Raw genomic sequence first — 24,357 nt, 5'->3', positions numbered from 1 at the left:
CCACAACGGGATGTGACCTCTTATGGGGTTTGGTGAGACGGCCAGTGAAAAAGCAGACTTGACAAAGGTCAAAATTGAGACACTTCAGACAGCGATACCTGCAAGGGAAAACAGAAGGATTAAGTTACTTTTCCACAAGTAAGAACCTGGTGTAAGTGCACTTTATTACTGGAAATCCAGATCCCTGGGTTCTGAAATGCGGAGAATCTTGATTAGAATAATGACTTTCCTCAGCATTCTCTGAATCCAAGAGTTATTTTGTCCAAATGACAGTGGACTATTCCCCAGAATCCACAAATGATTTTGATATTATTTGCTGCATCAAAATTCAATCGAAGGAAGAAATGCTTTTTCTAGCACCATTTTTGAGAATGTAGTTACACCTGCATGTATTACATGCAATTACACGTTCTTATGCACCAGCTTATCTCTGTTTGCTGCTCTCACGTAACTGTAACATCACTACATTATTGATGTAGGATTTGCAACTTAGCATAAAACTAAAACTGCAAAAAACTAAACCTGCAAGCTTACTATTAGTGAGAACAAAGTAACAGTAAAATGCTTTTCTGAGTGTTCTGGTCAGTAGGTAATGGTTAGTGTGGAGTGTTCTTTTTATACCATTAAGCTACTTTATACCATTACCTAGATGAGTAAAATGCTAAGATGCATAACTTAACTAGCCAGTTAATACACCTGATTATGGGGCAAAGAACTAAGAAATTACATGGGTTTAATTGGCTTTACCACTGAACTGCCAGTTTACTTTCCGTAAGTCTCCATAATCACGTCTGTGTTAGCGAACTAAAGAGAAGCAGGATGCAGGCTTGAGCACTAGCCTGTGACGGTTCTCTCTCTCCTTGTGTTACTTGTCAAATTAGATTATGCCCAAAGTTTTTTGCTTAATACAGCAGTTATAGCCTGTAAGGTATGTGAACAATGGTAAGAACTATTTATGTGGATGCTATAGACTACAGTAATTATTGACGCACCTGAGGCCTGTAATGGGGAAAATTTTGCAGACTCTGCATCTAGCTTGGTGAGAAACCATTTCTGTGGCTGATAATCTGTAACATGTAGGGAGCCACAGCAGAACAGCAGGCTCTGATCTCAGCCAAGACAAGAATTTTTCTTCAACAATTCCTGAATTCAGAACCTGGAAAAAAATATATGTCTCAAGTTCAGCCATTTACTTGAAAAGAACTGGTGTCTCATCTACAATTCCTAAAAAAAGCTCTGATATTGGACTCTGCTAGCATAGATTTTCCATTCATGTAAAATGTTACTGGGTTCCAAAGGTTTTGGAATAAATGCAAGAGTCTTCAGTAATATCTTACTAAACATCTTTTTTTATGAATATAGATCCTCCCATATTGTGAGATTGATAATCAGTCCTGCCCCTTAAATGTAGATGTTGGTGGATGTTATATGGTGATACACTTGCAATTTTAATACACTAGCAACATTCAGAATAATTTCCCAGGACATCATAACTTCACTCACCCCATGGAAACAGCTGTGAGTTGCATTTTCCACACAAGACAGAGTGCAGCTTTCTCCCACAATGGCTGGGATCTGCATCAAGAAGAAAGGCTCAGAAACACCTCAGTAAAACCCAGATGTTCCCATCATGCTCTGCTGAGATGGTGACAGCACACAGATGGTGAAGCATCTATAGAAATGCCATCTTACGTACTGTTCTGAAGAAAACCTGTTCATATTCATACTATCAGTATGCAGTTTCATAGTTCAGTATGTGACAGAATGATTCACTTCCAGCTCACTTACTGAAATGGATCAACATACTATGTTGCCATATTAGAATGCTGAAGGACACTAGGTTTGAACCTCAGGATTCATTTTCAGATCTCATTTTGAGCACCAGTTCAGCTGGAAATACTTGTATGCTAGGCATTTTTTTTTTTGCAAGTGCAAGCTATTCCAGTGAGTACAGACATCTGAAGCTTGAAGTCGCTTTAGGAACAGATGTATGCAGCTGTTCCCAGGACCTGTAAGCTCAGGCAAAATGAATGCACAGAGGCACTGAGATGCAAGTGGTTACTCTGACTGAGAAAAGCTACAGAATCTGATTCTTTTACCTATTTTGCACGGTGGCTGCCTGTGTCAACATAGTGCCCTACAAACTTCAGTCCCATAACGTAATCAAACATAAAATGTATCAGCCATGTATTTTTTTCTCCTAGATTAGAATACTCCCAACAAGATCTGTTGTGTAGCAGCACTGCAGTGGCATTACCTGGTTTAAGTCTGTTAGTAGGCTTCTCAGGGCACTACGGGTAATCAAGGCCACCTTCCCATCATGGACAGCATAAAAATGGAAGAAAGCTGAAAACAACCAGAGGAAAGAAAGTGCAATTCTGGCAGAGCCTGAAATGTCTTCTAGCTACTTATTCTCAAATTATCTATATGATGATTGCAGTCTACCAAATAAACCGCTCAAGAAAGTTCCCCTTTACTGTCTAACAGGTACTCAGTGACTGCTGTGACAATACTTCCTTCCTACAGGCAGGGGGAAGAGAAGGAAAATAAGGAAATTATGGCAATTCCTTATTCCTGGTAGTTAAGACAGGTATGGATGAAGGAAACAATGGGCTCAGTTTCAAGGCTTTAAGAAAAATATTTAAATAAGTTTATACAAGATATGCCCTATTTAAATCATTAATTGTTGATTCCAAATTGTAATTTGGGAGGAAATATACAATATACAGCAGAAGAGCATGAGGCAAATATGCTACTTGTGGCCCATTTGTTCTACATTTTGAGCATTTAATTTAGGCAGAAATCCTTGTGCTGCACACTGCACTGGACCATGTTATCTGCTATACTTGGTTCTTTAAGCATTTTTATCTAATGTTAAAAGGGCTCTAAAAGTTCCTTCGCTCAAATACACAAAATTGTTTCTAATCCAATGAAATTTAAAACTAGGAGTTTTCTGTTCTTTTCTGCTAGACAAATAGAAATTTGTCTTCATTTTTAAGCTCTACTTATCTTAAACTTTACTATGACTTGTTCTGAGGCTTACTCTTTATGCAAAGATGGTTACAGATATTGATAGAAAAGTTTTCTTCTGCATCAGCCTTTCTCTACAACTAAGCAGTCAACATAATTTACTTTTTGCGTGGCAAAACTGAATTCTCTCTTAAAGTAAAAAAATTACAATGGAGATTTTTCTCAATGTTCAGTATTTCAGGCAGTGTATAAAATCATATATTTCCCACCTCTGTATTTAGCCAGTAGGGTGCTTCCTGAAAGGGCAATTAGGGCAGCTGCAGCAGATCTAGTTTTGATATAACCTGTTCCAGATCTAGGAAAATAATGTAAGTTACACTACGTTCACCAAGAATGTAAAAACTTAAACCTCTAAAGAAAAAAAAGATTGCTATGTTGGAAGACAACTTCAAATCTTGTATCCTTTCATATGTATATAACTGATGTCACATTTTAGTGATATTTTATGTCTAGGACCCTTTGTCACCAAACATAACTACAGAGTTAACTGTTCAAGGTACCATGCAATCAGAAAACAAAAAGACAGCATCTCCTTCAAAGACCTCACATTCCAAGTAAAATATAATTTTACATTTACAATACATGTCCTAAAAAATTCTGCTTTTCGTTTGCTGAAAGCTTTCCCAAATGTGGAAGAGAAAGCAGGATTAGAATCTGGTTATTGTATTTTATCATCAGGCAGCTTCACTGTGGCCCCAGATCTGCACTGAGCTTCTCTTGGGATGATTCCCTTTAATTTCACTGCAACTCAATTTAATCAAAGGGATATATGCAGAGGCAGGACTTTGGTTTTGATCGTTAGATCATAAAAAATGTAGCTTAATTTGGAACCCAAGTTTGTGACCTAGGCACCTAATGAAATAATGTCTCTTTATGCGAAGACAAGGCAGACATGAAACCATAAATCAGGAAATCCTGGAATTCAGTATTTAAGATATCACTTCTACAAAGCAGTATTGCACTTCAGAATACCATTACATGAAATTGTCTTCAAGAGTTTAGATACTGCATTTTTACAGACAATACTACATAAAGCTGCAATATGGTCTCTAAAGTATGTGCTGCATGGGAAATTACTGATCAAAAGTTTCTAAATTTTGAATGTATATATTTAGTTTTTCCAGAACTTTCACAGAAAAAATTCCAAGATTGAAGCTAAAGTATACAATCAAAACCCTTTATGATGTTTTGTGTAAATTTATTAAGTAAGCTACCACACAAACATGGAAAAGCCCTTATGTGCTCTTGCCATGAAATACATTCCAGTGTTGATAGTGGAGAATGGCCCTTTAAAGAGAAAACACGATTAGAAGAAAATTATAAGAAGCTTTTTCTATCCTATGTACATGGGAAGAGACTTGTGAAATTTTTTTAAAGAAATTACATCAAGAACAAAATGACACACTGTTCTAAGAAACCAGGAAAAAAGACAAGGACAGTCCTGTAAAGAAGATTCTTCTAAATTATTTCCCTCCAGTGCACACAAATTATAAAATACTTTTGATGTTTCTTGCTTTGTTTCACAGAATGGTCAGGACTGGAAGGGACCTCTGGAGATCATCTAGTTCAACCCCCTGCTAAAGCAGGTTCATCTACAGCAGGCTGCACAGTTGCATCCAGGTGGGTTTTGAATGTCTCCAGAGAAGGAAACTCTACAAGATCTCTGGGCAGCTTGTCCCAGTGCTGTCACCCTTAAGTTCTTCCTCATATTCAGAAAGAACTTCTTGTGTTGCAGTTTGTGCCCGTTGCGCCTTGTCCTGTCGCTGGGCACTGCTGAAAAGAGCCCGGCCCCATCCCCCTGACACTCGCCCTTAAGATATTTGTGTACATTGGTAAGATCCCTCTCAGCCTTCTCTTCTCCAGGCTGAACAGGCCCGGCTCCCTCAGCCTTTCCTCACCAGGGAGATGCCCCGCTCCCCCCGCCATCTCTGTAGCCTCCGCCGGCCCCTCTGCAGCAGTTCCCTGTCTCTCCCGAACCGGGGAGCCCAGCACCGGGCACAGCGCTCCAGATGAGCCTCACCAGGGCAGAGCAGAGGGGGAGGATCACCTCCCTCGCCCTGCTGGCCTCGCTCCTCCTCATGCCCCTCAGGGTGCCATCGGCCTTCTTGGCCCCAAGGGCACACTGCTGGCTCATGGTTTCATCATACACCAGTTTATTCCTAGCCTTAATTGATTTTTGTAAGTATAAAAAATTTCACAACATGGGACCACAAGCAGTACAGATCAAATTATTAATGAACAGTGATTCAAGAAAAAGTCCTGGAGACCACTTACATCTCACTTTCAGTAAAAAAAACTGTGCTCTGATGTAGAAGGGAATAAATTTCACCTGTGGTGAATAAATTGTACAATGAACTTAACCTTTGTCTTATAAATCTGGTACAACCACAAACCAATTCTGCCTTTAGTGAATTAATTCATTATTCAAAACAATGTGTGAGAAAAGTACACTCTGTGAGCTGCTTCCTTATTAATCCCATAAACTATCTGCTATTCACAAATATAATGATCTATAGGGATCATAGCTATGAGACAATAGTTTTGTTTTCATAATTGCATGATTAACTTCTTAAGCTGGAGAAAAATGAATAATGAAAAGCAACTGGCAAATTCTTGACCTATGCATAGGTACTGTCATTCAAAGGCAAATATGGATTCTTTTTCAAGAGTGTGTCAAAATACCTTGGCAGCCAAAAGAAGAGCTACTCTCTGTAAAGCTGTTCACAGAAAAGTTAGTATGGACTGTCAGAAATCCAGATATCCAGTTAATTAGGGAAACATTTGACCATTCTTTCTCTGATAAAGCTCTGTGCCTCATATTCCTATAGCTGAACTACTTCCATTGTGTATACCAAGCAAAATACTGTCAAAATGGGAGTGTTTCATACAGAAACAGTGAAAGAGTGGTAGAAATAGACTTAGTCTAGCAGTTCTTTCTGATGGATTTACATTTTTGCTTCCTCTCACCTGTCATACATGGTAGTTAGCAGGCTCAATGTGAATTCAGCAGCTTTTGGATCTACCTGGCCTGGTTTTTCTAATCTCACCCTTTGGAACAGTTTCATCAGCATCCCAGAGATCTGCTGCACTTTCAGAGAAATCTGTTTTTCCCTCTGGCTCTGTTCACTTGATATGATGTGCTGAATCAGAGAAACGTCAACCAAATCTACTGTGGAAAAATGAGAGAAATGCATGATTTTCCCTGCCTTTTCATGAATGGAAGCTAGCTAAGACAAGCCTGTAAAATGAAGTCTAAACCAGTATGCAACGTAAAAAGGAAACAATCTGGGAAAGGTCTTGCTGTGCTTGTGGATGTAGCAAAACTTGTGAGGCTACAAAGATAGAACAGCTCAACTAAAATTCCCTGGATGTGATTTTGGGATAGGTAGGAGGGAAAGAGAATAGCACTATTAACTGCATCCAAATTATATAGGAAAACAGCATGATTAACTGCATCCAAATTATAGACCCAACTTCTATTCTATGTCTAGATAGCATAAACTACATGCCATTCAGTACTTCAGAAAAAAGCTCACCTGGGACTGTGAAAACAATATGTGCTTTGATGTAAGCCTTTTCCTCATGCACAAAGAGAAGGGAGGCACTATGGCCAAGAAAGGGGCAAACAGGTTGTATTTTAAAAGTGCCATGGAATAACTAATATCCAGTGGGAAGAGAGCGCTATGGCTTCTTAAAGGTCACATTCAGTACCACGCAGGCACAATCAATTAGTATTAATATCAGAAAAGAAAGATTGTAGTAGATCGAAAGTTTGTAGACAGCTGAAGAACCAGAGAACCTAGAGTATGTCGTCTATGGTCCTGCCAGCATAGAGGGGAAAACAGTGTGAGATACTGGTGAATTTCAGTCTTACAACCCATGTGCAATTCCAGTCATCAGAGTTCAAGGAGAGGTGGAGTAGCTGGATAGGTGCTATGAGTGCCTAGAGGAGACATGGAAGACTAGGCAACAGAGCTAATGAAAACGAGTATCTGTGTGAATCCGTACTCCTGTGCTATAAGATATAGCATGAGGCAGATTTACCATATCAGGGCTGAGATCAGACTAAATACATTCACAGAAGAGCATGCCCAAATGAAAAAATATTGCCAACAAACTAGTCATCTTTCCTGTGCTACCCTGAAGACCTCACTCGCAATGTACATTTTCAGCAACAGACTGTTTCAGGTGGAAAATTGAAGATTTCCATGCCTTCTGGCTCAATATGGAATTTACATCCAGTAATTTCAAAGCAAGCTGGATGACTGGGGCCTTGCTCCATAATTTTTGCTTGCACCGAGTTCTCACTCACTTCAAAGGCAGGGAGAATGAGTGCTAGCCAGGGGTTTTCTGGTCTATCATATTTTATGTTGTTCTAATTAGTACTTATAATATTAATAATAATGCATGCCAGTGCATTTATGATGGTCTATGATTATGTCCAATAGATCAGCTACTAAGAAACACATGAGAATTTGACGTTTAACGAGAATAACATAAAGATTCATTTTTGCCAGTGATGTCTATGTAGCAGTGTTACAGATTGTAGTAATAATTTGATTCTCCTATGCCTTTAGAATTTTACTAATGTACTTCCACTGACATTCAAAAGGGGGGAAAAACATCATTTTGTATATGAAGTACTATCTAGCTCTTAAGTGTTTGTGATGCGTTCTGAGATTCTCAGGTGGAAAATGAGAGAGCAAAGTAGCATAATAACTGATGGTGACAGTAACACAATTTTTTTACAGATTCTTCTTCCTATCAAAGCACACGATTCTCTTCGGGTACTAACACCGGCACAGACTTTGTACTGAGCGTAGTTTTAGGGCTGTTCTGTAGACGGAGCTCTGAACATCATTGAAAGCCTCTGTGAAAGAAAAACAACACACATTAAAATAGAGTGGGGGGGAAAAAAGGAAAGAAAGAAAAACTAAGTGCTTGACTAAAAATAAGATTTGGACTTGGTCAAAACTCACAATACTCTGAAGGAAAATTTTGAAAAAATAAAAAAATTAAAACGTTTTTGGTTTTGGTTTTGCTTTTTTTCAGTAGCTTTGTGAAGAAAATGGTCTTCTTGTGACCAGTGACACAACAAGTTGTAATAATAATATTTAACATAGACAGCACACCTGCTTCTTTGGGAATCAAGTCTATCCATGGACCAGAAAAAAGGATATGCACAGTGCATACTTTTAGCCAAGATCATAATGAAATAATATTTCTTCAGGCAAAACAGTTTCTTGATCAGAGATGCTCTTCTGCAAGGAAAAGTTTGTCAGTCTGCACAGCAAGGTTATTGTTTTGGATGCACGTTGTTTCAAGCATTAAACAAATTTTCTGTCAAGATCAACATCTGGGACTCTTGCAAAGATAAGCAATTTACCAGAGCAACTGGCTTTTGACATCTCGGCTTAGTAACCCCACTCAAGCTGCTTGACTAAATCCCATATCCTTACATGATTTCAGCTCATTCCTTTCACGTCACTAAAGGATGTTTTCCTGACAGGGAAGTCAGGGCCTCTGAACATGACCTATAATTGATACTTTACACATACAACTAGAACTTCCCGGCAAAAACAAAACAAAACAAAACAAAACAAAACAAAACAAAAAAACAACTTAAAAAATCACAAAGCTTTAGAAACTAGAAAGGAATTTATCAGTTATCCCCCTGTCCTCAGAGACTCTTTCTCCCTGTCCTTCAGAGAAGAAGAGTTACTCACAGTTGATTAAGGTCAAAGATAAGCAACAAATATGCATAACCCAGTAGAAACAACTCAGGAATCTCTTTACCTGTATACTCTGGAAATGAACCAATCTGTGTGCAATGGTTTCCCACAAATATACCAGACTAATGTTAATAGTCAGCAAATTATGGGCTCTGCTGGTTCCCAGATGCTGCCTAAGATATAGAAATAAGCCAATATCTGCTATACCATCTGTTTAGTCCTGCTCTTGTCATACTATGTTTTGTGATATTATTCGGAGATGTAGCATAGCATGTCATACAATGTGAAAAATGAGTTTTGACTTCCATGCATCATCAGTTCTCTTTCTTCAGTAAACTGATCCAAAGCTCTTTTGAAAGTAACAGAAAGACTCCCACAGTTTTCAGTAGGCTGTGGATTAAATTCCAAATGCTTATTTTCAAATACAAATGCTAGAAACATACACATGATCCAATTCAAACACCTTCCATGTGCAAGATGACTTTCTAAGTGGAGGGAATCTGTTTTAGTAGCCATCTGCTACTCACTTCAAGTCCATCCTTACAGACAAAATGTGGCCTCAAAGCAGGGCATTCTGTGCCTGCCAAGCACAGTTCCAGAATTAACTTGCAAGAGCACACAAGTAAAACAGCAGACAAAGAAAAAAAAGCCCAAATAAAATACAAAATATTTCAGGACTATTATTTATAATAATAAACGATAGTTTAGAAGCTATTTAGGGGCACTAAACTCTTTTATTTCTCATAGGAATGGAGCTTGCCCTTTAGACAGAAAACCAGCATGTAATCATTCTGCAGAATTTCACCTCAAGACTCATAAATGCCATTTTTTGCAAAGGTGACAAAGGAATTGCTACACATATAGAAAAGAGTGCATTGTTTCCTGACATCTCCAGCTGGTTACCTGTTAGTTCTGTATTTTGTGCTACTTGTTATGTAGCAGATGAAGTATCTGTCAAGATTTTGCACTCAAAAAGGGAGTTTATGGCCATCATTCATGCCTATTTGAGAATATGTGAAAAAAAACTTAAAATATATTATAATTAGGGATCATGGCCCCTGTGCACGTGACTATTCCACGAGCCAATGTGACAATGGCAAGGAAGGTGCCAGGACAGATCCAAAAATAAAGGTAGGACATCACAGCTGTGAAACTTGTCATTTATGTGCTACAGCACAGAGATTCTGAAAATGGTGAGACTTCATTACAATTCAGTAGTTTCTGTTCAAAAAGACACAGAAATATCTTTTGAGAAAAGTTGGGGAAAAAATGAGAAAAATCCTTACCCTGAAAGTCTGGATCCATTTGAAATGAACAGATGGCATTAGGCGTTCTATAATGAAACAAACCAAAGTGTAAAACCACATTTTCTAGACAGAGACATATCGAACCATTCAAATCAAACCTTTAATCTGAACAATTTACTGGATGCAATTCAGAAATGAAACTAAACAGACTTACATAAAGCAACATAATAGTTTTGGTGCCAAGTGCAGAGAAACTCCAGAAAATTGCAGGCTCTCTGCTCAGGATAAAGTAGGAGTAACTCTAGTAACTACATAATTGTCTCAGGGTGAAAACAGTCCCCAGAACAGTTTCAAGTACAGGAAATGGGATCTTTCACTATTGAAGAATCCAGTGTTTACATACAGGATTACGACACAGTCCATAGTGTATAATTTCAGGTCAGAAAGGGTATACCTTTACACTAGACATCCCAAGATTCATTGGTTGTAGTTTCTCACAAGTTTATTTTGTAAAATTTTCAAACAGAACTGAAGTTTTCAGCTGAGCTGACATCATTTCTTCTTGAGCTGAGAAGGAAGCGAAAAAGGAAGTGTAACCATGAATCTACTTCTTTACAGAACCCTGAAAGCAAGAGTCCCTGATAATAACAGAATCTGAATGTCTCCACTCAGGATTTATCTCATTAATGCTCTAAACTACATTATATTTTTAAATGTAAAAATATAAATATCAATTCAGTATATTAATTAACTTTCAGTTTATATTGCAGTTGAAAAACACTAGGTATAACAGATTTAAGCCACATGAGACTCCAAAGGCCTACATGTGGCTTATAGTGGGGAAAAAAAGGAAATTGCTAGAATAATTAAAAATTAAATAGTTGGAAACTATCTAAAACTTAAATAATAAATTAGGTATTAAATCTGAACTTACCCAAATGTTCACTTTATTACATTTTCCCACCAAGAGTCATTGATCATTTGTCCATGACCATTTGTCAAACATGAGAGAATACTAGCCAATTACAAAGCATAAATACTCAAGGATTTGTAACTATTGAGTCTATCATAAATATGCTTCTTACCATTTTAACTGGTGAAAGCTGCAACTTTGTGTTTGGGTCTCTAAATAACTTATAAATACTGAAAATGATGTGATACAGGTTTGCTTTAATAACTTCTTCATTAAGTATTACAATGCCAGAGTTTTTTCTGAAAAGTCCTTCTTTGAAAGCAATACCACTATGTTTCTTTTTCACTATTCTATTTTTTTCCTTACTAAGGTTTAGATCTTGGACTCGACCCTGGGTTCTGCAAGGCTGCAGTTCTGGCCAACATTTACATAGGCATGTAACCTTGCTTATACAATTACTTCTAAAATAGGTGCAGCAGTGTATGTCTCTGTATACTTGACAGAAAAAGCCCATGTAGGGAAATCAATGAAATCAGAAGATTCTAAGCAACAAATTAAACATAAGTGTTTAGTGAAAGCTACATGTAGCAACCTAAAAGATAGACTTACAAACACACAGCTTGCCTCATGTTTTCCTCCTTTTTTTCTCCCCACCAAAGGCACAAAAAAAAAAAAAGCAAGAAGATGAATGTAAAAATATGCAAGTTAAACTCACTTAAATTAGAACTCACTCATTAGAATTTGCACACTCAAGAACAGATCCACTGACCTCACTGAGTTGTATAGCATGCATAATCTATTAGCACTTGATACTTACTGTAAGATGATGAGCTCGCTATCCACTACAGCACGATGTCTAACCTTTAAATCACCCACATGGATAAATAACACTGTACTCCTGTACTAGGGTATTCATGGTCTCAAAGTATGTGTTTATGTGTTTTACTAAACTGGCTGTCATTGTGCAACATCGTAACAACATACCCATGAACCCTATCTCAAAAAAGTTATGAAAGCCCTTATTAACATATGTACAGTCTACATTTGTATACACAAAACTCTGTGGAGAGCTCAGATCTTAACTGGAGGAGGAATGCTTGGGTGAACAGGATCTACTTCAGTGGTAGCACATCTACTTTATAATTAACATAATATGAAAGTAGAAGCAGTATCTGCCTGCCATCAGATCTGAACTAACTGCTCATTGATACACTATTTCAGTCAGTGTGTTGTATTTCAGCTACATGTGTCCTTCAATAATTAAAAATGCTTCCACAGAACAAAAAAGAATTTTAAAATTAATTACAAATGTACAGGAAATACATTTTTACCATTATAAACCCCAGTCCCATGAATAGAAATACTTTTATGTGCAGAACAAGAGTAGCCTTATTCTTGAATCCTACTGGAATGTGCACGAAAAGTAACATGTTTGATTACTTAGATGTATTTTGTTTGCCTACACAGTTTCTCAGTGTATGTACTTTAGCAAATAAAATGCACTTTTATTCATGTTACATAATTAAGTTAAAGTACAGAGAAAGACAAACCAGATCAAGTAAGACAGAAATCTCCCAAATAGATCAATTGACTTAATTACAGAGGCCTGCCTTCTTTTGAAATCAACAATGTATGATCAATATTTTAAATATGCATAAAATAAACTACAATTACTTTTGTTTCCTGTGAAGGGTGAAAACATCCTATGTTGTGTTCAAAGGCTGAAATTATTGTCTCCTCTTAAATACAGTAACGGCACTTACCTTTCTCTCAGCTACTTACTAAAGGCCCAGAAGTCACACGATACCACCAAAGTAGTCCAGTAGTTTTATAGCACTTAAAAGTTGATTTCAAGACACAGTTCTACAGGTTTTGCTTTTAAATGAAAGCTGTTCACAACAAATGCCTTGCAAAGGCCCAGATCAAAGTATCAGGTAATTGTCTAAGCAGTCAAAACAGAGAGCACTAATTAATTAGTAATAAATATCCTGAATTATTGAAGATAAAACTTCTTTGATCTTTGTTTCAAAGCAATTTTTTCTTATGGTTGGATTGCAGTATTTCTAAATTGAGAGGCCTTTACCAAGCATCTCCCAGTTGCTGAGAAACAGTGTTGCTATAGAGACTGAAAATGAGGTGGAAGCTGGCACAACAATGCACCAAGCACAGTGTGCTGTAATGAACAGTTGGTACAACTACACAAAGAGGAAAAATAGTAAGTCCTAGTGGTAATGTCCTAAAATAAGAATTGTTCAGATCAACCGGAAAGCTTACACACTCTCCAGTACACCCAAATGCTAGGGTTTATGCAGAATATATATAATATCTGTAAGGTAGATACATTTATCTTAAAGCCCTTTTTCATAAATTTTTCAACAGTTACTCTAACACCCAGGTGGTAGGATTCATCAGTGCTATGAATGTCCTGCATACATAGCATTACTCAGTAACTTGTGAGAAAATGTATATAAAAAATTACTTACTACTTATAGAAAAAACAAACTTAGTGATGACTAAATTAATTCCTGTGTTACAACTGTAACCAACTTTGAATATGTTACCATATTTTACCTTGCCTATTATTTCTATTCTTTCTTTCTCTCCTAAACAAAAGCTAGGAAAAGAAACTTTCCCATTCTATTATGCTTCCATGAGGAATGACCTAAATTCCCCTACAGCCCACTAAGCAAATTAATTAGAATAATTTAGGATACAAGAGACGTCAAAGACTTTTTTTTTGTCTTTCTCCTCCCAACATCTGAGACGAAATTCTTTGTTTGTGGTTTTTAGGTAGTGACTTGCAAGTCCAGTAAGCCTGCTTATACATTGCAGAGAGTTCATTTCCTTCTCACTAACAGCTGTGCAGCGTTGGTGTTTGAATTGCAGTCTGTTTGAACTACTATCTTCACAGGTAGAATAAAAGAATTCAAAGAATAAAAGACTGCCAAATCATAATCTATACAGAAAAAAACAAATGTAAAGACACATTAGAGAAGCTAACTTTTCTTCTAAAGACTACTGTAGCATCCTTCCTGGCTATGCTCTCCTGAGACATCTGCCTTCAGATGCTCCTCAGAGGCTCAGCCAATTTTCTGTGCACACACTGCTGGAAACTAATGCCTTGGAGACCACTTCCTCATGAAATGAGTGATTCCTAACCACTCTCTTCAAGACTTCTTACATCACTGCCCTCTACCAGCTCCCATGTGAACTCTTACATGAAGATACCTGCAACAATATCTCACTTCCTGTAACTGTTGCTTCTCCCATGTATATTTCACATAAGAAACTACACTCTTCCAACTTCCTGTGATACCCCAGCCGAGCTCCTCTCTCTAAGACCAGTGAGACACCCCTTCTGTCAACATCAGCCGATAAACAGCAGATGAACTCCTCTTGGTTTCCTCATGTAAGAAGTTACCCCTGTTCAGAGTTGGAACCTCCACTTGAACAGAAATAATGAATTTATTCCAACTACATGTATATAATTCAAAGAACATGAAACTTCTTATTTTGCTTTAAAAACTCACTTCTGATAAAAAATTAGCAAATACAATACTATTTCATTTAACACAGTCTCCATCTTTTAAGACACTAAAGACATGCAAGTAACAGTGGTACCTCATCAATTCTGTTTAGACAAGGACTTAATTGCATGTTTGACTTAAAACACATCAACAGTCCCTATGAAACTCATTGAATAGATAAAAGACATGGAGACAAAAATGATCTTGTCACTAAGGAGATGTATGCACTTCAATTTTTGTGTTAGAAAATTGTTTTTGCCTGAGAATGTATATTCTTATGCAAGTATTGTGTTTAATTACATCTGAAACAAGAATTTGGAGTTATACAACTGTCACTCTGTGTGTGACAATCTCATTCAAAATTATTATAATATGATTGTTTTTGAAACAGTTTATTGGTCTGAAGAAATAAGTTGTTGGATGTAAATGAAATCCTAGACTTATTAAAGTCGGTAGGAATTTTGCTTTGGTCTCCAGATTAAGAATGTTACATTCACACTGTTTTTGAAATATTTTTCTGCCTGCAATTTCCAGGTTTTTGATGAGGAAGGTACTGTAAAAACTATGACAATGTTTAGCCTTTCTTTGTAGTTTGCTACAATGGAAATGGAAACATAGCTTTAGCATGGGAATTTTCCGCATTCTCTCCTCCAGACAACTCTGGTTAAAATGAGCCAGTAGACAAGGCTTCCATCTCTGTAAAAAAGAAAAAAACAGCACATATTTTTGCAAACTTCCTAAAATACTTACACATGCAAGAAGATAAGCAGGGCACTTTGGTAATACTCAACTAGTACAGCACCTGCTACTAAGGTCACAAGAGTAGGCCATAACTAAGCAGTTAGCTGCTAGCAGCAGAATGGCCCTCTGCTTGGTTTTTAAAGCAGTCGCAAGAGGAATGGGACAGCTACACAGAGAAGCAGTGCCATACAAGTAGAGTGCAGACAGAGAATGACATTCCTACCTAATCAGGAATCTCCTGTCTGGATTAATCAAGGTCATGTTTATAACTTTTCCTTTTGCCAATTGCCTCACGATTGGTCATGATCAGTAGAATAATTCAACTCTGCATTTATCAAGAAAATATTATTCTCTGTAGTCCTTCCCTGAGAAACAAGCATGGATAACCAAAAGGCTTATGTGCTCACTAAAGGGCCTGGCCATCAAGCTCCAAGTAGTTTCCCCATTCTTCAGCCTGCCCTTAATGCACAAGAGCAGCTCATAGTATAGCAAATGCTGATAAAAAAGTACTGGAAAGAATCTGAAGGAAGGGAGAAAGAAAACTAACTAGGGAAAAGGCCTGTAGGACCTAAAAGTAGAAAGAAATGACTATAACATTGGGAAAGTACAGGGATTTCAGAACCTAAGAATTGGGGAAAAGTGAGAAAACAAAAATAAAACACACTTTAAAGTTCATCTGTTCTTGTTTTGATGAATAATTCTTCTTTCCTTTATATAATCTTAAGAGAAAAGAGAACCTGAAAAGCAGAATACGTAGGAAAAGCAGCACAGAAAGACATTGGAGAAGATGTGAGTTTTATATTCTGCACAGGAAAAGCAGATTGTGGATTCAGGGGAGTTTTGCCATGGCAGTATCATGTAGCCTATAGCCCTCCCACATGCTCCTAAATATTAGGAAGGTATATCGGAGTTGTTCTGTAGATTTTTAGTTGAAATTTCTCATATCTTCATACATTTAAAAAAACTATGTCATGATAAACTTGGTTTGTCATTAACAAAGCAAAATGGCTTAATAATTCATAATGTAGGGATCTCTAAAAGATCTTTCATCTGTTCTAATTGGAAGAAGTGGCAGATCTGGCTGCCACTTACCAAGATTGCCTTCTCTACAGAAAGCAGAAATATCTCTTTTTTTAGCCTACTGTCTTTGGATGTCTCAACTTTTTCTTCTTCTGACTGGCTTATAGACTAAAGATAGTGAATGAACTCTTTGGTACTGTAACAGATAGAAAAATGAGAAGTTTGAGTTCCAATTTACAGTATTTTTTTTTCTGTTAGAAATTCAACTCATTATTGTTAGATAGTAAAGAATAGTATAGTAAAGAACAGCTTCAAAAACATATGGTAGGACACATGGTGGAAGTACTTCAACTAGGTTAAAACTATTTTTACTAATAACCCGTGGTAAAATGTGTCATGCTAAATGTATTATTTGTGCTCAGCTTTTATATTCATGGTCTGTGAAGGACACAATAGAAACTTAACAAAGCATTGCTACCATGCAGGCTTGCCCTTCCTATCACCATGCCCCGGGCACAGTCCAGCATACATCAGAGAAGCACTGTTATTTATATTCCTTCCTAAGGTTCTTACATGCATTTTAAACCAAAGGGACATAAAGTAAGAATGCACTACTTAAATTCCCACTTAAAACTTGATCTCATCTTTTCTGGGGAGAAAAACCCACCTTGATGCAAAATTTTTTTACTAGTGATTTTTTCAGCTGCATATGGATGCATTTCTTTTATTTCCTTTAGCGCAATGAGCTTTTCCTGAAAAATAAACCCAAAACACAATTTTAATATCACCCATTCTTTTCATGCACTGTAATTTCTAGCACAAACTTAAAATACGTTAAAATAAAATAATCCTTACCTGTTACTAGTATGGCTGAAGATCACAAAATCTGATAGAAGCTAGAATGTTGAGTTTGGGACCAGTCTTTTCAGTATTTTAATATTTAGTCAAATTATTTTTGCCTCACTAACTCACAAGAAGTTTATGACAAAATTACTGCTGACTGATTTTATGTTTTCTGACAAAAATACTAGTAAAATTCTAGTAAAAACTGGCCTTCATTCATGCAGAGTCACCACAATAAGGATCCCAAAAGATATATCTGCTGGCATACTATGCTGAATACCACACAAGCAACATCAACATCAGCAGCGCAGAATGTAGAAACATTACATTAAAGCTAATATTTCTGTTTTGCACAAAGCATGCAGAACTCAGGGGTGCAGGTTCTACACTTACGTAGGTATACTTATTTTATCATATCCTTTTTGAGCCACAGAACAACCATCTGTTCATTTCAATATATAAATACTACCTTACACTTAAAAATACTGGGTATTTATCATGCATAAATGCACATGTGCAGTTTGTACAGCTAACGTGGAGCAAAGGTTTCAGTATACAAAGTTATATTGCAAGGTACCCATAGGTGGCAGAATGGGCATACTATTAGATACAAAAAATAATCACCTGAACCAGCTCATGGGCTAAGCGTCCCAGAACTTCTTGGGTCATTTCATTAATTTCTAATTCTGTCATGACTTCCCAGTTACCATTCTGGAACCTCACTGGCATAGAGAAGACAATTCCTTCAGGAATGCAAAATTGACCTGCAGAAGAGGGAAACAACGACCCAAACATATTATTTCTGAACAAAAAACACATCCTCACCAGTGTCAAGATAGTCTTACAGACTTGCAAAAGTCTGCAACTGTAAGATCTTAGTATAAATGGAGTGTACATTTCAAAGACTAGAAGAGCTCCCCTTTTACTGTAACTTTGTCTTTTAGTTAAATGTACATGAACCATAGAATGGTTTGGGTTGGAAGGGACCTTTAAAGGCCACCTAATCCAACCCCCCCCTGCAATGAACAGGAACATCCTCAACTAGATCAGGCTGCTCAGAGCTCCATCCAGCCTGACCTTGAATGTGTCCAGGGATGGGGAATCTACCACCTCTCTGGGCCACCTGTTCCAGTGTTCCACCACCCTGATCATAAAAAATTCTTCCTTATATATAGTCTGAATCTGCCCTCTTTAGTTTAAAACATTACTCCTTGTCCTATCACAACAGGCCCTACTAAAAAGTCTGTCCCTCATGGAGCCTTCTCTTCTCCAGGCTGAACCCCAATTCTCTCAGCCTTTCTTCACAGAAGAGGTGTTCATTCCTCTGATCATTTTTGTGGCTCTCTTCTTGACCTGCTCCAACAGGTTCATGTCTTTCCTGTGCTGTAACAGAATTGCTGTAACAATTTTACATCTTAAAAAGGGGAAAAAAAAGTTTTATTTCATACAAGAGTTAAATGGCTGTTGGGTAGTTACATGAACCAATAATGGAACTGTAACATTACCTAAGAAGAACATGCTTTTATAGCTTAGGCTCTAAGAACTATAAGGAGTTCTTGCCTAAAATACATGCACCAGAAAAGCATTTAAACCAAAGGACTAAGAGGCAACTTGGAACAAGACAATATTAAACTAAGAGATGATTGTAAGAAGCGAGTACCAAATCACAAGCTCTAGAGAGCAAAACTGCTTAGATTTGGAGGTTCTTATGCTGAAACAAACTCTCAGCCTCCCATTACATCATGATTTGTTTTACAAGTTTTTAATAAATTAAAAATATTGACTAAAAAATAACATTATGCATATGGGGAAAGCTAGACAAGAATATGTGAAGCAAAAGTAGATTTACCTTTACTAAGTATTCCCACAGAAACAATCTCCCCAGGAGGAGAGCTGTGATACCAGTATCTCAGTACAGTGGCTACCGCATGAGCAGGTAACATTCCTACATAATGACAGAGCCGGGAACTCAGTGAAGTCTGTGCAGATAGAAATTCTGAATGGATCCATTCACTACAACAAGAAAAGGGGGGGGGGGGGGGAAGAAAAAAATAAAACCTGAGATGATTTCAGGAAGTGTAGTTTTCTAGAGGGAAAAATAACTAAACCTGAGGGAAGAGAACAGTTGAAATTTATTCAAACTTCACTGCTGAAGGCAAGGCACTCAAAGAAACAAAAAGAGGCTCAAAAGGTAAGAACAAACACTGCTTAGCTATGCAAGTTAGGTCATTTACCCAAGTCATAACCTCTCATAACCTAAGAACCCAGCCATGAACCATAATCCCTCTGTGGTCAGCACAGTAAAAGTATTGAACAAAAGAAATATCTACTGTCCAGTAAATTCTAGATTTGGAGAGTTCCATATAGCCAGGCCTGAGTGGATGTCACATCTGCTGCCCTCTCACTGCACCCATGCTTTCTCTGCTACTTTTCCTTCCACAAGAAGCCATCCAGTTGCCAGATATCCTTTTTATATATGTTAACAAATTGCCCATTTTGGGAAACTGACAACATTAGTGTGCTCAGGCAATGTGTTCAATGGAATTCATGTACTTCAAGATGCAGATAAATGTTTAGTATTATTTCAAAGTTTCCTCATGCATACTAGACATCTAAGTCACTAACCTGGACTTTCATTACCTCTTATAGGCTGTTCATCATACAATAGAAGAGAAACACTCTTAATGTGTAGGAAAATACAGTTACAAACGGAGTTGGCAGAAGAGTCAGAACAACGTATAGCACTAGGAACTACTCAACTTCTTTTACCATCCAAGTACTTAAACTTGAGTTTTCCTTTATGTACAGCACTAGTCAGTAAAGATAAACCTTGAAAACAAAAACCCTTCTTGATGTTTATTACACATTCAGATAAACATAGATTAAAAGATGTTTTTTTAGTTTTACTTTAAAAAAAAAATCTGTACTGTACCTATCATAAATCTTATTCAACAAAGGATGTGGAAAATCAGCTGGGCCCCAAATAGCACAGTCATATCCATAAAGTTTTGCATGTGACAAATCAATGTAGTTAGAACCAGTAATATTGCCCCACACAATCACGTCTTTAACTCCTATAACAGAAGGAAAAACTGAAATGAAAAGACAGACAAATACTTTCACAATGTAGACTGCACTAGATGACCTTCAGAAGTTCCTTTCAAGATGAATTGTTCTTCAATTCAGTGTCCTGCCTTTATAGGAGAAATTATTTGATCTGAAAAATGCAACAAGGTTCTCCATAACAGAAACCTCACCACAAACAGAAAAAGCAACTTTAATTTATATCATGTTATTGTACATAATAGGCAAACCCTAGTAAATACTTAGTTCTTTAAAACAACAACAAAAAAATCACATTGCAAACATACAGTGATGTTACTTTTAAAATCCTGTAAACATAAATACAGAATGCCTAATATTAAAAAATATATTAAAAAAAATAAATTAAATCTACCTGCTTTGGTACAAAAGGAATTTCTCAGATAATCTGCTGATAGGCTACTCAGCCTATTAACTTACTTCTTTTCTGTTTTCTTAGGCTCCAAAATACTTAGACTTCTCATTTATGACCAGTCCCTACTCCTGCAACACTGAGCAGGCTCCTGGAGCACACTTTTGCTATGCAGTGCAGAACTGTGCAAATATAACCAAGCTGTAACAACTGACTTGAGAAAGAAAGCTAATTAACCCAGAACTAATACTACAACACAGTTCTATTATACTTTCATTATCTGCACAGCAGTATGATATCAGGTTTCTTCACAGCTAGTGTGTCTCCAAAATAACAGCTGCAGAGTGCAAGTGCAATCTTGAAGCCTAGTTCATGATTTGCAACACTGCTTAGTCCTTCTTGGTGTATTTCCAGCATGAAATACACACCAAAATGGCATGGCTGCATCCAAAAGTCAGCAAAAGAATTGACATTCATGGGAGCAGGCACCGACCCAGATAAGCATAGAAAATGGCAGCACCTGCTAGTGACACCCTGGCACTCTGTACAGCCATGCAATTCAGCGGGGGCACTGCTGGGCTTGCATTTCTGTATGCACATCAACTGTGTTCTGCAATGAAATACATAGTCACAAAGGTGTTCATCCACTGAATTCCCCAAATGCCACCAGAATAAAAAAGTATTCACCTGCTGCATTCATGCTTAGCTTCCTGGCCAGCATGGCTTTAGCTGCACTTTCCCAGGATGTTGCAACGGCAATGACATTTTCAGGCTTAATGGATGGACCGTATGTCATAATCATCATCGCCTTAAGGTTTACAAAGGTCTTTCCTGATGAAATTACTCTGACATCACTCTTGGCATTCTTCTCGATCAAGGGAGCATACACTTGACAGATCTTACTCACTTCCCTGATGCAGCACTCAAGGGATTGGACTTCACGGTTTAAGAGGACATCATCAAGAACAATGATAATATCGGCTTGAATAAAAGCCTCATCTATTTCAGTGTGCTCTGAAATACTGCGGAGGAGTGGCAACGCCATGTCTTCAGCTTCCATTACAATACCACAAAGAACTTCCTTAAACTGGTCAGTGTCAAGCAAATGGATACTGATTTCTGTGGTCATCCCAAACACCTCTCCATTTGCCAACAGAGGGATCAGCTGATAACAGATTGGAGCTGATGCACTAAGAGGAGAAGTATATAGAAAAATCATAGTTAAAGACTAACAACTGCTTGTTTGGAAGTATTACATAAATAAAGACAAAGATCTTTCTTTTGTATTTGGTTATGTTTAAATAGACCACTATCTTGCCTCCTTTATCTCTCTTTCTGTCATTTTAACAGGTTAAAAATTAGAACAGCTCTGTCCTCCTTTTCATTTGAAGATTTTTCCATCCAATACATTTTAGTCAATACTGTCACTTAAAAATTGGTGTCTTTAAAGAACCAGATTTAAGATGCTCTTTTAGTACCACCAGAAATACAGAAATTTCTAAAGGTAGAACTGCAAGAGACTTATTTAAATATTTCCAAAAACATTTAATGCAATATAGTTGTGCTACAAAATTCCTGACTTTGTAAATACTTGCTTTTCCTTAAGGTGATCTGGGGTCTAAATGTTGCCTGTTCACATCCCTCACTTAAACTAGTGCAAAATGCAACAAAAGTAGAAATAATTTCTAGATTATATACTGAATACTCAGGGGTGCAGAACCTAATTAAAATCAGCAAATTACAGGAATTCATGTATAACTTCAGATGGTTACACCTGTTATACGCGATAGGAAAAAGTGCTTTCTTCTGAAGCTGAGTGAAACTTTACAGATATTCTTTTTACTCTCACCTGGTGATCCAGATCTGCAAAGGCTTGATAAGACTTTTAATCTCTTCCTCCTCTTTTTCAATTTCACTGTGTGCCTGCAGGTTCTCCTTAGCAATGTCTAACAGTTCCTCACTCAACTTCATTGAGGTGACGCCATAATAATGCTAAGAAAAAAAAAGGATGATCTCAAATTAAATGACAACCCAAACACAGCAAGATAACATGAGAAAGGATAGTTTTATTTTACATTTGAAGGAAGAATAAAGAACAATAATGCTATAAGAAAACATAAAATATGTGTTTACTGTATTAAAGGCAGCTCATTACCTGAGCATATTCCAGAAAGTCATTAACTCCTCCCAGAAGCAGACCCTTCCCTCCACGGTCCAAAAGTTCTCTCCAAATGATAGGAGACTGTCTGTATTCCCATCCATTCTTTTCACAAATGTCATGAAGCCACTGCTAACGTAAACATTCCCACCAAAAGGTTTTAACACTTTAATATTTTTTAAAACTTAAATGTTACAGCTATAAACATTCCTGTTATTTCCTCAATACGTAATAATAAGGTCCTTCATAACTTACTCACATACCAGTGTGTGCAAGATGGTGCAAAAAACAAAACAAGACATGGTGATACACTGTACAAAACTCAGCAAAAGGTCTTACTTCTACTTGATTTTACTGCTGTAAGTTTGCTTAATTGTCAATTGAAGACATCAATGTTGTGAAATAGTAAGTAAACTGAGGATTCCTATTTAGCTGCAGAAGGTAAGCAAGCTGCAGAGGTTAGTTAATTGCTGTTCACTTAACTGTTCCAGTTATTTGGCTGAGGTGTCAAGCAAAATGTAAAAGGCAATAAACGTCATAGTACTGCCTATCTCATGAAGTAATACTGCAGTTTTTTCAGTTCATTATAGGGACTACAGTGTAGACATGGCAATATGTCTACAGCAAAAGTACTCAGGAAGACCCATCCACATGGTAAACAAATATGTGAGATTTAATTTCATACTTTCATTGCAATTCAGAGCCCTTGAATGCCAGAAATGCTCTTGGCAAGTAACAGCTCTGAAGGCATATGCAATCGCAGTGTGCAAAAGATTTACAGGCTGAGCAGCCTGTAATAAAAAAATAATAAACTTCTTACTGACAAAACATAGCTTTAGGCTGACCCACATTTTGTGCCCATCTTCCATGGTAAGAATCACAAGAATGCCAGTCTCTCACAGGATTCAAACCTTTCCTCTGGCTAGCTTTTGCAGCCAAAGCTGCTTCTGCAACACCTCTACCCACACAGCAAAACACTAATTCAGAGGAAGAAGAGACTTACTACAGATAAGCACATTCGTTGCTTTGTAGAGTACTGGGGCATCTACTAAGGCCTCGACTAACGATCCCTTACCTCCCATTTGTCAGGGTGCTGAGTGATCTTGTGAACCCTGAAGTTGGGCAAGTTAGCCTGGAGATAGTCAGCCAGGAGTTCAGCCTTGGCATAGCAAGGGCAGTTTGCCTTACCTGGGAACACAACACCACAAACGGGAAATTTTGTGACTATGACTGATAGGGGCGTAACAGGTCAAACGTCTCTTCATTGTTCCAATTAAAAAAGTGTCTTACGCAACCATCATCCCGCGAGTTCCCAGAAAGAAACAGGACAAGCATATGAGCCAGCGAAGAAAGGATAACTTTGGAGGTGAAACGGTCTCCTCAGCCAGCGCTGAAGGGGCTGAGGAGGCCGCCCCGGCGGGACAGCAGCTAGTGACGCAGGACCCTCGCCGACGGGGGCCGGGGGGAGAAGGCTGGCTAGAAGGGGCAGGGGCAGCGCGCCGCACGGGCGCCGCTCTCTAGAGCGACGCGGGGCAGGGGCAGGTGCGGGGCAGGGGCAGGTGCGGGGCGGGCCGGGCGGTACGCGCGGGGAGCCTCACCCGCCAGCACCCACTTGGCCATGCGCGCGGCTCCCTCCACCGGCCGCTTGGCCGTTGCGCAGCAACGCGCCGCTGCCGCCGCTTGTCCCTCGGC

The 24,357-nt window shown here is 37.9% G+C and overlaps 1 protein-coding gene across 2 annotated transcripts; it reads right to left on the bottom strand.

The window, feature by feature from the left end:
- Window positions 1-3,543: 3,543 nt before the first annotated feature.
- MDH1B (malate dehydrogenase 1B) lies at window positions 3,544-24,356 on the bottom strand. 2 transcript variants are annotated; one of them, XM_056349617.1, is made up of 14 exons: window positions 24,264-24,356; window positions 23,741-23,853; window positions 22,663-22,797; window positions 22,357-22,499; window positions 21,195-21,697; window positions 19,986-20,127; window positions 18,903-19,066; window positions 17,678-17,817; window positions 16,878-16,962; window positions 11,532-15,145; window positions 10,464-10,576; window positions 10,049-10,095; window positions 5,998-7,900; window positions 3,544-4,317 (listed from the first exon to the last, which is right to left on the bottom strand). In XM_056349617.1, the coding sequence occupies exons 1-10, from the start codon at window positions 24,283-24,285 to the stop codon at window positions 15,114-15,116; spliced, it is 1,479 nt and encodes a 492-aa protein (XP_056205592.1). In that variant the 5' UTR covers window positions 24,286-24,356; the 3' UTR covers window positions 3,544-4,317; window positions 5,998-7,900; window positions 10,049-10,095; window positions 10,464-10,576; window positions 11,532-15,113. The 2 variants fall into 2 exon arrangements, with proteins under 2 accessions (XP_056205592.1, XP_056205591.1); XM_056349616.1 differs by lacking the exon at window positions 3,544-4,317 and having other exon boundaries at window positions 4,653-7,900.
- Window position 24,357: the final 1 nt, after the last annotated feature.

The sequence above is a fragment of the Falco biarmicus genome, chromosome 8 (genome assembly GCF_023638135.1).
Source record: "Falco biarmicus isolate bFalBia1 chromosome 8, bFalBia1.pri, whole genome shotgun sequence".
Taxonomy (NCBI): domain Eukaryota; kingdom Metazoa; phylum Chordata; class Aves; order Falconiformes; family Falconidae; genus Falco; species Falco biarmicus.
Note: the sequence above shows the minus strand (reverse complement) of the source record. Positions and strands in the feature narration are given on the sequence as shown.

What these genes read in the sequence shown, in the direction of transcription:
- MDH1B (XM_056349617.1), bottom strand. Translation starts at nt 24,285, where the DNA reads ATGGCCAAGTGGGTGCTGGCGG. An exon ending in GGCCAAGTGGGTGCTGGCGG is followed by an intron (nt 23,854 to 24,263) that starts GTGAGGCTCCCC and finishes TTGTGTTCCCAG; the next exon opens with GTAAGGCAAACTGCCCTTGC. An exon ending in TAAAAAAATTTTGCATCAAG is followed by an intron (nt 15,146 to 16,877) that starts GTGGGTTTTTCT and finishes TCTTTTTTACAG; the next exon opens with AGATGGAAGCCTTGTCTACT.